Raw genomic sequence first — 15,781 nt, 5'->3', positions numbered from 1 at the left:
CATAACTGAGGGTGAGTGAAGAGGAATTATCTCATGCCACTCAGCTGGGTCTGGGCCACTGCAAGAGTAGGAGCCGACTTATCGCTTGCATTATAGCAGCTGCATACCCCAGAGCATCTTCGGCAGCTGCGTGTAGAGCTGTCTGTGTCAGGAACATGATGTGTATAACCAGTGTGAGGTTGAATTAGCAAGGACTTACCAAGAAAGAGTATAGCACTGAGTGGCAACAGCTGTTGTATTTTTTTGACATACGCATTTCTCCAGCTTTGTCGTTGTGAGACGCTCACTTCATGGACCTACATATGTAAGTTTCACCCTCTGTGATGCTAGTACAATCTCAAATTACTCTAGGGGGACAGATATGCCATAACAGCTTATACCTCTGCTATAACACATCTTCAGTTTATTATGTAAGCGCCAGTAACAGCCAGGTTACGGTACAAATGTGTCAGCTGCCACCGACTACTAGGACAGACGTAACAGAGATGCCCGAAATAGCAGCGCAGCGTTTCTGAACTGTTGCGTATCTTCAGGCGCTCAGTTGACAGGCAGCCACGTTCTAGGTGTGACTCGGACATACAGCCCATTGGCTGCCGCCAGGATGACCTTGCGAGGCTCCAACGGGATTGGACTGCCAGCTGAGCGCGCGCACCGCCAGAACTCGAAGCGTGACAGCAGAGCCGCCAGCCCAGCTTTTATCTCGACCAGAGAGAACGTCTGACCTGTAGAACAGTACAACTCAATAACTTGCAGCTGTTCTACCGACAAAACGACAGGCACATTAATGTAATAGGAGACATCATTACCACAACAGATAGCGAGAATTACACAAAGGAGTCTAAAAAAATTTTTAACAACAGGAGTGATTACTTAAACAGTGCGTTGTGTTTTTGTAGTCTTCAGTCCGGCGACTCGTTTGATGCTGCTCACTGTGGTACTCAATCATGTGTGAGCCTCCTCATCTCCAAATAACTACAACAACATATATGAAGTCTTCACAGGTTGTCAGCCGAGTAGCATCGTCGTATCGTAGCAACGTTTCGATGGAATGCGTCTCCATCATCTTCACCTGAAGATGATGGAGACGCATTGCATCGAAACGTTGCTACGAGAAGACGATGCTACTCGGCTGACAACCCGTGAAGACTTCATATATGAAATTCACCGAGAAAGCCTGCACTCGCATGTAACTACAACAACCTTCTGAATCTGCTTACTGTATTCATCTTTTGGTCTTCTTCTATGAATTTTACCCTGCACACTTCCCTCTAACGCTTAACTGTTGATCCATTCATGACTCAGAAAGTATGCTATGACCGATCTGTTCATCTAGTCATGTCACAAATATCTGTTCTCCCCAAATCATTTCAGTACCCATGATTAACACATTCATTTTTCTGTAGCACCACATTTCAAAAGCTTCTATTCTCGTCTTGTGTAAACTAATTATAGTTGACGTTTCTCTTCCATACATGGCTACACCCATACAAATATTTTCAGAAAATACTTCATAATCTAACTTCGATACTAACAAGTTACTCTTCTTCACAAACACTTTTCTGGCCATTGCGAGTCTACATTTCATATCCTCTCTTCTTTGGACATCAGTAGTCATTTTGCTACCCAAATGGCAAAACTCATATATTAGTCTGCGTCTTATTTCCTCAGCATCACCTGATTATGCATTATATTATCCTTGTTGGGCTTTTGTTGGTGTTAAAGACAATGTCCATTCTGTTCATCTTCCAAGTTATTTGCTGTCTCTCATAATTACATTGTCATCAGAAATTCTCAGTGTTTCTCTGTGAACTTGAATTCCTATTCAAATTTTTCTTTGTTTTCCTCTACTGCTCACTTAATATACAGATTGAATATCATGAGATATAGGCTGCGCTCTTGTCATGCTCCCCTCTCAATCACTGCTCTCCTCCCATCAGGTGATTATGTGTGTGCCAGTCACAACACGATTATGTTATAAATGCATCACCAGCAAGGCACCATTAGTACAGACGTAAACAGCCCCCATTCAGATTTCAAGGTGGGAGTACTTTTGGGGGTTTCGTCATTACAGGAATGGATCGGAGTGTGGAATGTTAGATCCTGTAACCGAGCAGATATATTAAAAATTTTAAAAAAGGAAATGGATAGGTTGATGTTCGGTATTGTGGGAATTAGTGAAGTTTGGTTAGAGGAGCAACAGGAATTCTAGTCTGGTGGTTACAGGATTATAAACACAATATCCTGTAGGGCTAATGGTGGGCTGGGTTTAATAGTGATTAAGAAAAAAAAGGGATGTATGTAAACTACTAGGAACAGTATAGTGAACTCATTATCATAGCCAAGATAGACACACCAAACCAAAGTTGTACAAGCTTATATACTAAGTAGCTCCAAAGATGAAGAGTTTGAAGAAATTATTCAAATAGTTAAGGGAGACGAAAACTTAATTGTGATGGGTAACCTGAATTTGATAGTGGGAAGAGGAAGAAAAGAGTAGTCCTATGTGTATGGCGACTGAGGGGATATGAGTGAAAGAGGAAGCCACTTGGTAGAATTTTCCACAGAGCATAATTCTATAATCGCTGATGGTTGATTTAAGGATTTTGAGCTAAGATTGAATGTTTGGAGGAGACCTGAAGAAACCAGAGGGTTTATGATTGATTCTATAATGATAAGACAGAGAATTATAAAAAAGATCTTAAAGTGTAAGACATATGCAGGGTCAGATGTGGATACCGAACACAGTTTATTGTTTATGGACTGTAGATTAAAACGGAAAAACTGCAAAAAGATAGAAAATTAAATAGATGGCATCTGGATAAGTTGAAAGAGCTATTAGTTGCTGAGAATACCAGGGGAGCAGTAGACACTGGTCGACTAGAATAGGGGATCGCAATACAGTAGAAGATGAATGGGGTAGTCTTGAGATATGAAATAGTGAGAGCAGAACAGGATCAAGTAGGTAAAACGGCAAGGCCTCATAGAAATCCTTAGATAATACAGGAGATATTGAATGTAATTGACAAAAATAGAAAATATAAAAATGCTGCAAATGAAGCATCCTCAGGAAAGACTGTTTACACTTACAATTGGTTTGTAACATTTCATTGTGATCGTGCTAGTTTCTACGATGACTTTCGTGAAGCTCAACCAAAATTGGGTTTTGTTGCGACGTTCATTGAAGACTGGAGACTGGAGAGCATCGGCATGTGTCTTACTACGTACAAGATGGAGTCATACGTAAACATATCTAAGACATTTGATCGAAGTTCAAATATAGCCGAATGTCGTTTGCAGTAAGGAAATTCTCATGAAATGGAGAAACATTATGTAACGCTTTAATAGAAATTTAAGCTTCACTCGGTGTTCTGGGTTGTCCAAATGAACTGAAAACAATTAAAACAGTTTCTTTGCGATGTACTTCTAACGTAATCATCGTCTGTTTCGCTAACTGCACCACACATGTGACGACCTTTGCTTGCAAGGACCAAAAAATAGTTAACTCTCAATGATATACAATAATTTGTTTGTCAGAAGGCGCCAATGAAATACGAAATACTCTCGTAATCATAGCACTTGTTATTCGTGGTTGCAGTGCTATATGACAAAGAGCGCGTCAGACTATGAAGTGCTTGACGGAGAAAAATATCGAATTAATGCGTCATTGTCAGTATCCACATAATGTATCGACTGAGGAATTGTTTTTGATCGCTTATGGTACACAACAATTAAGTGCATAGCGATTTTGATGACTTCAAAACCTACTGAAACCATCAAAGTACATTTTTTTTTAAGTATCTACATCTACATCTACATCTATACTCCGCGAGCCACCTTACGGTGTGTGGCGGAGGGTACTTATTGTACCACTATCTGATCCCCCCTTCCCTGTTCCATTCACGAATTGTGCGTGGGAAGAACGACTGCTTGTAAGTCTCCGTATTTGCTCTAATTTCTCGGATCTTTTCGTTGTGATCATTACGCGAGATATATGTGGGCGGTAGTAATATGTTGCCCATCTCTTCCCGGAATGTGCTCTCTCGTAATTTCGATAATAAACCTCTCCGTATTGCGTAACGCCTTTCTTGAAGTGTCCGCCACTGGAGCTTGTTCAGCATCTCCGTAACGCTCTCGCGCTGACTAAATGTCCCCATGACGAATCGCGCTGCTTTTCGCTGGATCATGTCTATCTCTTCTATTAATCCAACCTGGTAAGGGTCCCATACTGATGAGCAATACTCAAGAATCGGACGAACAAGCGTTTTGTAAGCTACTTCTTTCGTCGATGAGTCACATTTTCTTAGAATTCTTCCTATGAATCTCAACCTGGCGCCTCCTTTTCCCACTATTTGTTTTATGTGATCATTCCACTTCAGATCGCTCCGGATAGTAACTCCTAAGTATTTTTCGGTCGTTACCGCTTCCAATGATTTACCACCTATGGCATAATCGTACTGGAATGGATTTCTGCCCCTATGTATGCGCATTATATTACATTTATCTACGTTTAGGGAAAGCTGCCAGCTGTCGCACCATGCATTAATCCTCTGCAGGTCCTCCTGGAGTACGTACGAGTCTTCTGATGTTGCTACTTTCTTGTAGACAACCGTGTCATCTGCAAATAGCCTCACGGAGCTACCGATGTTGTCAACTAAGTCATTTATGTATATTGTAAACAATAAAGGTCCTATCACGCTTCCCTGCGGTACTCCCGAAATTACCTCTACATCTGCAGATTTTGAACCGTTAAGAATGACATGTTGTGTTCTTTCTTCTAGGAAATCCTGAATCCAATCACAAACCTGGTCCGATATTCCGTAAGCTCGTACTTTTTTCACTAAACGTAAGTGCGGAACCGTATCAAATGCCTTCCTGAAGTCCAGGAATACGGCATCAATCTGCTCGCCAGTGTCTACGGCACTGTGAATTTCTTGGGCAAATAGGGCGAGCTGAGTTTCACATGATCTCTGTTTGCGGAATCCATGTTGGTTATGATGAAGGAGATTTGTATTATCTAAGAACGTCATAATACGAGAACACAAAACATGTTCCATTATTCTACAACAGATTGACGTAAGCGAAATAGGCCTATAATTATTCGCATCTGATTTATGACCCTTCTTGAAAATGGGAACGACCTGCGCTTTCTTCCAGTCGCTAGGTACTTTACGTTCTTCCAGCGATCTACGATAAATTGCTGATAGAAAGGGGGCAAGTTCTTTAGCATAATCACTGTAGAATCTTAAGGGTATCTCGTCTGGTCCGGATGCTTTTCCGCTACTAAGTGATAGCAGTTGTTTTTCAATTCCGATATCGTTTATTTCAATATTTTCCATTTTGGCGTCCGTGCGACGGCTGAAGTCAGGGACCGTGTTACGATTTTCCGCAGTGAAACAGTTTCGGAACACTGAATTCAGTATTTCTGCCTTTCTTCGGTCGTCCTCTGTTTCGGTGCCATCGTGGTCAACGAGTGACTGAATAGGGGATTTAGATCCGCTTACCGATTTTACATATGACCAAAACTTTTTAGGGTTCTTGTTTAGATTGTTTGCCAATGTTTTATGTTCGAATTCGTTGAATGCTTCTCTCATTGCTCTCTTTACGCTCTTTTTCGCTTCGTTCAGCTTTTCCTTATCAGCTATGATTCGACTACTCTTAAACCTATGATGAAGCTTTCTTTGTTTCCGTAGTACCTTTCGTACATGATTGTTATACCACGGTGGATCTTTCCCCTCGCTTTGGACCTTAGTCGGTACGAACTTATCTAAGGCGTACTGGACGATGTTCCTGAATTTTTTCCATTTTTGTTCCACATCCTCTTCCTCAGAAATGAACGTTTGATGGTGGTCACTCAGATATTCTGCGATTTGTGCCCTATCACTCTTGTTAAGCAAATATATTTTCCTTCCTTTCTTGGCATTTCTTATTACACTTGTAGTCATTGATGCAACCACTGACTTATGATCACTGATACCCTCTTCTACATTCACGGAGTCGAAAAGTTCCGGTCTATTTGTTGCTATGAGGTCTAAAACGTTAGCTTCACGAGTTGGTTCTCTAACTATCTGCTCGAAGTAATTCTCGGACAAGGCAGTCAGGATAATGTCACAAGAGTCTCTGTCCCTGGCTCCAGTTCTGATTGTGTGACTATCCCATTCTATACCTGGTAGATTGAAGTCTCCCCCTATTACAATAGTATGATCACGAAACTTCTTCACGACGTTCTGCAGGTTCTCTCTGAGGCGCTCAACTACTACGGTTGCTGATGCAGGTGGTCTATAGAAGCATCCGACTATCATATCTGACCCACCTTTGATACTTAACTTAACCCAGATTATTTCACATTCGCATTCGCTAATAACTTCACTGGATATTATTGAATTCTTTACTGCTATAAATACTCCTCCACCATTGGCGTTTATCCTATCCTTGCGGTATATATTCCATTCTGTGTCTAGGATTTCGTTACTGTTCACTTCCGGTTTTAACCAACTTTCCGTTCCTAATACTATATGCGCACTATTTCCTTCAATAAGAGATACTAATTCAGGAACCTTGCCCTGGATACTCCTGCAGTTTACCAATATTACGTTAACTTTTCCTGTTTTTGGTCTCTGAGGACGGACGTTCTTTATCAACGATGATAATGTCCTCTCTGGTAAGCCGTCAGGTATTTTATCGTTTCGCCAAAGGGGGGGTCCCTCTAACCTAAAAAAACCCCGTGTGCACGCCACACGTACTCTGCTACCCTAGTAGCTGCTTCCGGTGTGTAGTGCACACCTGACCTGTCTAGGGGGGCCCTACAGTTCTCCACCCAATAACGGAGGTCGATGAATTTGCAACCATTATAGTCGCAGAGTCGTCTGAGCCTCTGGTTTAGACCCTCCACACGGCTCCAAACCAGAGGACCGCGATCGACTCTGGGCACTACGCTGCAGATATTAAGCTCAGCTTGCACTCCGCGTGCGATGCTGGTTGTCTTCACCAAATCAGCCAGCCGCCGGAAGGAACCAAGGATGGCCTCAGAACCCAAGCGGCAGGCGTCATTCGTTCCGACATGTGCTACTATCTGCAGCCGGTCACACCCAGTGCGTTCAATAGCTGCCGGAAGGGCCTCCTCCACATTACGGACGAGACCCCCCGGCAAGCACACCGAGTGCACACTGGCATTCTTCCCCGACCTACCCGCTATTTTCCTGAGGGGCTCCATAACCCGCCTAACGTTGGAGCTCCCTATAACTAATAGGCCCGCCCTCTGTGACTGTCGGGACCTTGCCGGAGAATCGGCCACTGGCCCAACAGGCGAGGCATCCTGTGGTGGCTCGGAAACGATGTCATCACCACTAGGAAGCACCCCGTACCTGTTGGAAAGGGGTAAGGCAGCTGCCACGCGGCCAGATCCCACCTTCGCCTTTCGGCCAGGCACGCGCGAGCCCACCACTGTCCGCCATTCACCCTGGAGTGATGGCTTACCGGTAAGATGCTCACTACCGGAAGACGCAGCGACATCAGGGGTTCCATGTGATTCCAAGGCCACCGAAGTAGGCATAGGTCTCACCACAGTTGCCCCAACGCCACTACGAGCCGACGCCTGCGCCTCGAGCTCGATGAGCCTAACAGACAAAGCCTCCACCTGCCCCCGAAGAGTGGCCAATTCTCCTTGCGTCCGCTCACAACAACCACAGTCCCTACACATGACTATGTTTAGCCTACTCTATACGGTGACAAATTCCCAAGATAATCTTCTGATGAGCTACTCTGATAATCAAGAAACACTCACTGAAATACGAGACGCGAAAACTACGCTAGGTTTTCCCAGAAAAACTATTCAAAAGCTAAGCGCAGCAAATAAGTACAAAAACGCTTTATACAAACAGTACTCGCTGCTGCTGGTGCTCTCGCTCTGGCTGTCACAAGACAACTGCTGATTCAAGTGACTAGTGGCTAACGGCCGCGAAACAAACAAAAGACGGTTTTAGGGCGCTTTCTGTTCTAAACGATCAAGAAAACACTAAGAAATCTAACACGAAAACTACGTAAAGTTTTATCAAGAACTGTTAGTTACTATGCAGAGCAGATAAACACAAATAGAATCCCTTCCTTAGTGGAAGGTCGTAAACAAAATGCAAAATAAACGCTTTATACAAACAGTACTCGCTGCTGCTGGTGCTCTCGCTCTGGCTGTCACAAGACAACTGCTGATTCAAGTGACTAGTGGCTAACGGCCGCGAAACAAACAAAAGACGGTTTTAAGGCGCTTTCTGTTCTAAACGATCAAGAAAACACTAAGAAATCTAACACGAAAACTACGTAAAGTTTTATCAAGAACTGTTAGTTACTATGCAGAGCAGATAAACACAAATAGAATCCCTTCCTTAGTGGAAGGTCGTAAACAAAATGAAAATAAACGCTTTATACAAACAGTACTCGCTGCTGCTGGTGCTCTCGCTCTGGCTGTCACAAGACAAGAACGTGGACGGAAAATAGTTTCCTGAAATACTACGAGGGCATGAAGAAGTTTACATCTTTTAAAGAAAACTACACTGCCTGCCAAAAACTGAAGTACTGGGAAGACGAGAGTGGATGTCAATTTTAGTGCATATACACACTATCGGAAGGTATGCAAGCGAGTAGAGTCGAAAATTTCTCTGACAGGTGGAATGGGTGCCAGGCATCTTTAGGGCTGTTCAGTTTTAGTGTTGTTACCAGACCTCGTAAGATGTACAAGGGGCATGAACGGAGTGTGATTTTGGGCTATCACTGCGTAGGAGATGAAGTCATCGCGTTCTCGCAAGAGACGATGTTATCAGCAGGTGATGGCAATGAAAGGGGTGTCATTGTGGATCTCCATTTAGTCAGATGGTCGAGTCGTGGAATATCGAGGTGTATTATGCAAGTGTAACAGTGGCCCACTGTTGGAGTTCATGGGAACGTGAGAGCAAGCACAGTCATTGTCAGGGTTCTGGTCATCCACGTCTGCCCACCAGGAGGTAGGACCGCCGTATTGTGCGCCAGCTACATCTTCAGCTATCATCCGACGACAAGTAACAGACTCCGAGCAACATTCTGTGTAGTTATGCATCACTGGGTAGAGAAGAGCAGCATTTTAACTAAGGAACTTCTGCCTAGAGTGCAGGCTATCGTTCTCTTCAAAACACAAAGGACGGTTCTGGCGAGGTGCGTTAACTGTACGCCAGATGTGTCAGAAAATGTTTGCAAAAACTCAAGAGCTCCATTTGGTGCTTGTTGATGAATAGACAATGTTACGAATAGATAATGTCCAGCGTTGGATCGTGAGGATGGCGGTGACCTGGAAGAGGTCCCATCCTTCCACTGCTTTGAGGAGACACAGTGGTGTTATTCCTGGTGTCAAAAACAATTCAAAAGATAAGAGCACACAAAATATTTTTCGTTCAAGACTATCAGTTTCAACAGCCTTTGCTGTCATCTTCGGTTATTACACATCTTTTTGTAGTAAAGCATGTTCATTTTACGCTGAAACTCACGCACGAGGTGTCAAAGGGATAAACCTCAGCACATTGTAAACGTTTGTCATCCACTTGACATCTTGTGCATAAGGTCCAGCGTAAAATGAACATTTTTCACTACAAAAAGATATTTAAGACCTGAAGATGGCAGTTGTGTTGGATACAAAATATTTTGTGCCGTCTTGGCTTTTCAATAGTTTTTAGCAACTGAAATAGATCGCCCTTCAATCCTCTTATAGTGCGGAAATTCAATACTCCTGGTGTATATCTGTTAGGAAACGCACGATATGACTTCAGGTCACGACTGGTAGTCATTGAGGGAATGCTGACAGCACAGCAGTAGGTCACACGGACATTGTGTGTCCTCAAATATTACGCCAGATGCGACAGTATTGAGCTACTATTCTTCAACAGGACAATTTTCATTCACACATGGCAGGTTCTTTATGAACTGTCTGTGTGCCTTTGAGGTACTCCCATTGTCAAAAAGATGGCCAAATCTGTTCCTAATATAACATGTCTGGCTCTACATTCGACATATATTCCATCCCAGTGCCGGTACGCAAGGTAAGAAGGTCAAATTACTACAGATGTGCATTACGTGATGTAGAAACACTTCCATAGGCGAGGATTAGGTACAACTTTGAAATATAGAAAGGTCTTGGTCGCACAATTCTCACAAGTAAATAATGTACAGTAAAATTGATTATAGGGCTTTGTGTAAAGCATGTTAACATTTTTAATAGTTTATGTCATCATCATCATAATCATCATCTTGTACACTTTCCAGTCTCTGGCCGAGTCTGTATGGAACATAGGCCTCTCCATCATCTTCCGTCTTGCCGCCATCCCTCTGTCTTCATCTTGGTCCAGGCTTCTCTTTTCTTCTAGATGCATTCCTCTAGCCCTTTCAGCCATCTGTCTCTCTGTCATCCTCTTGGTCTCTTTCCTTCCAGTTCCATCTCAGCGGCTCGAGTGGCCGAGCGGTTGTAGGCGTTCTCGTCTGGAACCGCGCGAACGCTACGGTCGCAGGTTCGAATCCTGCCTCGGGCATGGATGTGTGTCATGTCCTTAGGTTAGTTAGGTTTAAGGAGTTCTAAGTTCTAGGGGACTGATGACCTCAGCAGTTAAGTCCCATAGTGCTCAGAGCCATTTGAAACATTTGAAGTTCCATCTCGTGAATCCTCCTGAGTATCCTCTCCTCCTCCATTCTCTTAACGTGTCCATACCATCTCAGCCTTGATTTCTCTATCTCCTTCTGTAATGGATCCGCCTTCATTACATCTCTGATCCTCTCATTTCTTAACCTGTCTACCTTTGTCAATCCAATGCTGTTTCTCAAGAATTTCATCTCACTAGCTTATAGTTTGCTCTTCTCTCTTCCTTTCATAACCCAGGTTTCTGATGCATACGTCAAGATCGGAACATAGTGTGACCGGTACACAGGGTGGTCCATTGATAGTGATCGGGCCACAAATCTCACGAAATAAGTATCAAACAAAAAAAACTGCAAAGAACGAAACTCGTCTAGCTTGAAGGGGGAAACCAGATAGCGCTATGGTTGGCCCGCTATATGGCGCTGCCATAGGTCAAACGGATATCAACTCCATTTTATAAAATAGGAAGCCCCATTTTTATTACATATTCGTGTAGTACGTATAGAAATATTAATGATTTAGTTGGACCACTTTTTTCGCTTTGTGATAGGTGGGTCTGTCATAGCCACAAACGTATAAGTACGTGGTATCACGTAACATTCCGCCAGTGCGGACGTTATTTGCGTCGTGATACATTACCCGTGTTAAAATGGACCCTTTACCAACTTCGGCAAAGGTCGATATCGTGTTGATGTATGGCTATTGTGATCAAAATGCCCAACGGTCGTGTGCAATGTATGCTGCTCGGTATCCTGGACGACATCATCCAAGTTTCCGGACCGTTCGCCGGATAGTTATGTTATTTAAGGAAACAGGAAGTGTTATGCCACATGTGAAACGTTGACTACGACCTGAAACAAATGATGACGCCCAAGTAAGTGTTTTAGCTGCTGTCGCGGCTGATCCGCACATCAGCAGCAGACAAATTGCGCGAGAATCGGGAATCTCAAAAACGTCGGTGTTGGGAATGCAACATCAAAATCGATTGCAGCCGTACCATATTTCTATGCACCAGGAATTGCATGGCGACGACTTTCAACGTCGTGTACAGTTCTGCCACTGGGCACAAGAGAAATTACAGGACGACGACAGATTTTTTGCACGCGTTCTATTTAGCGACGAAGCGTCATTCACCAACAGCGGTAACGTAAACCGGAATATTATGCTCTATTGGGCAATGGGAAATCCATGATGGCTGCGACAAGTAGAACATCAGCGACCTTGGCGGGTTAATGTATGGTGCACCATTATGGGAGGAAGGATAATTGGCCCCCATTTTATTGATGACAATCTGAATAGTGCAATGTATGCTGATTTCCTACGTAATGTTCTACTGGTGTTACTATAAGATGTTTCACTGCATGACAGAATGGCGATGTACTTCCAACATGATGGATGTCCGGCACATAGCTCACGTGCGGTTGAAACGGTATTTAATATCATATTTCATGACAGGTGGATTGGTCGTCGAAGCACCATTCATGGCCCGCACGTTCACCGGATCTGACGTCTCCGGATTTCTTTCTGTGGGGAAAGTTGAAGGATATTTGCTATCGTGATCCACCTACAACGCCTGGCAACATGCGTCAGCGCATTGTCAAAGCATGTGCGAACCTTACGGAAGGCGAACTACTCGCTGTTGAGAGGAATATCGTTACACGTATTGCTAAATGCATTGAGGTTAGCGAACATTATTTTGAGCATTTATTGGATTAATGTGGTATTTACAGTTAATTACGCTGTAAAAGCATGCGTTCTCAGAAATGGTAAGTTCACAAAGGTACATGTATCACATTGGAACAACCGAAATAAAATGTTCAAACGTACCTACGTACGACATTTTAATTAGAAAACCTACCTGATACCAACTGTTCGTCTAAAATTGTAAGCCATATGTTTGTGACAATTACAGCGTCATCTATCACAAAGCGAAAAAAGTGGTCCAACTAAAACATTCATATTTCTTTACATACTACACGAATATGTAATAAAAATGGGGGTTCCTATTTTAAAAAACGCTGTTGATATCCGTTTGACCTATGGCAGCGCCATCTAGCGGACCAACCACAGCGCCATCTGGTTTCCCCCTTCAAGCTAGACAAGTTTCGTTCTTTGTAGTTTTTTCGTTTGACCCTTATTTCGTTAGGAATTTGGCCAGGTCACTATCAATGGACCACCCTGTATAACCTTTTTACTGATTTGGATTACATCCTTTCTCCATATCAGGCTTCTGACACTATTCCAAAATTCTCCTGCTTTTCTCCTCTGCTAGTTTATTTCTCTGTCGTGTTATCCATCTCCAAAAGAATTGTGCCACCAAGACGTTTCTTTATTTCAGAGCTGTACTACAGACGTGTCCCATCTTGCCATAGCAGAAAATTGAAGTTCTTTATGATCCTCTTGACAAACGAATCAGTGAATGCATCGAGTCCAGAGTATTTGCAACGTCATACTGATAAGTGAGCTCATATCGCCAAGCTTTGACTCGATTTTGTAATTGTTGAAATAACATCACATACCTTCTCAAATCGTGAAGTTCCATTGCGTTTCCTCCTGTCATCTGCGTGCTTCACTTTTTTTGTCAGGAGGTATAATTTCAGAAATAATACACTACTGGCCATTAAGATTGCTACACCAAGAAGAAATGCAGATGATAAACGGGTATTCATTGGACAAATATATTATACTAGAACTGAAATGTCATTACATTTTCACGCAGTTTGGGTGCATAGATCCTGAGACATCAGTACGCAGAACAACCTCCTCTGGCCGTAATAACGCCCTTGATACGCCTAGGCATTAAGTCAAACAGAGCTTGGATGGCGTGTACAGGTACAGCTGCCCATGAAGCTTCAACACGATACCAAAGTTCATCAAGAGTAGTGACTAGCGTATTGTGACGAGCCAGTTGCTCGGCCACAATTGACCAGACGTTTTCAGTTGGTGAGACATCTGGAGAATGTGCTGGCCAGGGCAGCAGTCGAACATTTTCTGTATCCAGAAAGGCCCGTACAGGACCTGCAACATGCGGTCGTGCATTATCCTGCTGAAATGTAGGGTTTCGCAGGGATCGAATGAAGGGTAGAGCCACGGGTCGTAACACATCTTAAATGTAACGCCCACTGTTCAAAGTGCCGTCAATGCGAACAAGAGGAGACCGAGACGTGTAAACTAATGGCACCCCATACCATCACGCCGGGTGATACGCCAGTATGGCGATGACGAATACACGCTTCCAATGTGCGTTCACCGCGATGTCGCCAAACACGGTTGCGGCCAATTTGATGCTGTAAACAGAACCCGGATTCATCCGAAAAAATGACGTTTTGCCATTCTTGCACCCAGGTTCATCGTTGAGTACACCATCGCTGCCGCTCCTGTCTGTGATGCAGCGTCAAGGGTAACCGCTGCCACGGTCTCCGAGCAGATAGTCCATGCTGCTGCAAACGTCGTCGAACTGTTCGTGCAGATGGTTGTTGTCTTGCAAACGTCCCCATGTGTTAACTCTGGGATCGAGACGTGGCTGCACGATCCGTTACAGCCATGTGGATAAGATACCTTTCGTCTCGACTGCTAGTGATACGAGGCCGTTGGCATCCAGCACGGTGTTCCGTATTACCCTCCTGAACCCGCCGATTCCATATTCTGGTAACAGTAAATGGATCTCGACGAACGCGAGCAGCAATGTCGCGATACGATAAACCGCAATCGCGATAGGCTACAATCCGACCTTTATCAAAGTTGGAGACATGATGGTACGCATTTCTCCTCCTTACACGAGACATCACAACAATGTTTCAACAGGCAACGCCGATTAACTGCTGCTTTTGTATGAGCAATCGGTGGGAAACTTTCCTCACGTCAGCACGTTGTAGGTGTCGACACCGGCGCCAACCTTGTGTGAATGCTCTGAAAAGCTAATCATTTGCATATCACAGCATATTCTTCCTGCCAGTTAAATTTCGCGTATGTAGCACGTCGTCTTCGTGGTGTAGCATTTTTAATGGCCGGTAGTGTATATCGATTTCCACAAAAACAATTCGTTCTTCCTTTTTGTATACGTATTGATTGCCGTCCACTTATATGAACCACGACTTGTCTGTAATGCTAGGTCACTCACCGAGACAGGTTCTTGGTCCGGCGCCAAACGGCAGGTAGGCTGGGCGGGCGTGGCCGCCGCTGAAGCGCTCCGGGTTGAAGCGCAGCGGCTCAGGGAAGAGGCGCGGGTCGCGGTGCAGCGACAGCAGCGGCACGTACACAACGTCCCCTACCCGCAGGCGCAGGTCGCTGCCCGGCACCTGGTACGGCACAGTACACTGCCGCATTAGGAAGCCCAGTGGCGGGTACAGGCGCAGAGTCTCTGCCGAGGGGAAAACAGTCAGGGGCTTGTAATGGTACTTGAATTAGGTAACCATTACGGCACCTGAGCTCAACCTCTTGATGCCAGCAATATTCTGATGTGTTTCTGTAAAGTAGGTCACGTATTTCTGAGACAACATTTTGATTAGATTTCATTAATGTAGAGGTACATTTATACATCGATATGTTTATTGTTGCAATGATATTATTCTTATGTGTGTTCTTTCTTTTGTCACTATGAACTTTGACGTACTTGGAACTCTGATTTTTGGGCGTGGTTATTAGTTAGAGAGTCGGACCTTGAAAAAGTCAAGTCTTGGACGTCATGTTGAAAAGATGCATAGTGTAGTGAGCTTATAAAATGTGAACTTTAACAGTGAGGAAGATGTTTTCAAGTATGTTTTATATTGTGAAGTGATGTTTTGTGTGTGACGTGATATTGCAACAAAAGAAATAAAAAGGAAGTGTAACTTAAATTCGGAGTGCTGATTAATTTTTACATCACCATTGTGCTAACTTTCAAAGGTTTAATCTTCAAGGATGGTTTGTGAAGCGCATCTACAAAACTTTCGAATTTCGCATAAAAAAACCTAGGGCTCTTTGCATCCGAGCTTGGAATCATCACCACCTAGACTTTCGACGATTGAGCCATGATTTTACAACGAGACCAGCGTGGGAAACACGAAAAGGTGAGTGCCTAGTTTATTCATTGGTACATGGAATGACTTTATTAACTGTGCTCTAATGACACCTGCCACATAATAACTTTCTTGTTGC

At 43.7% G+C, this 15,781-nt stretch overlaps 1 protein-coding gene across 1 annotated transcript in view; it reads right to left on the bottom strand.

Moving 5' to 3' along the window:
* Window positions 1-217: 217 nt before the first annotated feature.
* LOC124776367 (probable cytochrome P450 6a13) overlaps window positions 218-15,781 on the bottom strand; it is a 75,615-nt gene continuing 60,051 nt past the window's right edge. The window contains exons 5-6 of the mRNA XM_047251320.1: window positions 14,766-15,005; window positions 218-722 (exon numbers count right to left, since the gene is read on the bottom strand). Coding sequence (XP_047107276.1) covers window positions 538-722; window positions 14,766-15,005 — 425 coding nt within the window. The 3' untranslated portion in view covers window positions 218-537. The remainder of the gene's footprint in view (window positions 723-14,765; window positions 15,006-15,781) is intronic.

This window comes from Schistocerca piceifrons, chromosome 2 (genome assembly GCF_021461385.2).
Source record: "Schistocerca piceifrons isolate TAMUIC-IGC-003096 chromosome 2, iqSchPice1.1, whole genome shotgun sequence".
NCBI classification, from domain to species: Eukaryota; Metazoa; Arthropoda; class Insecta; order Orthoptera; family Acrididae; genus Schistocerca; species Schistocerca piceifrons.
This window is presented reverse-complemented; position numbering and strand designations above follow the sequence as displayed.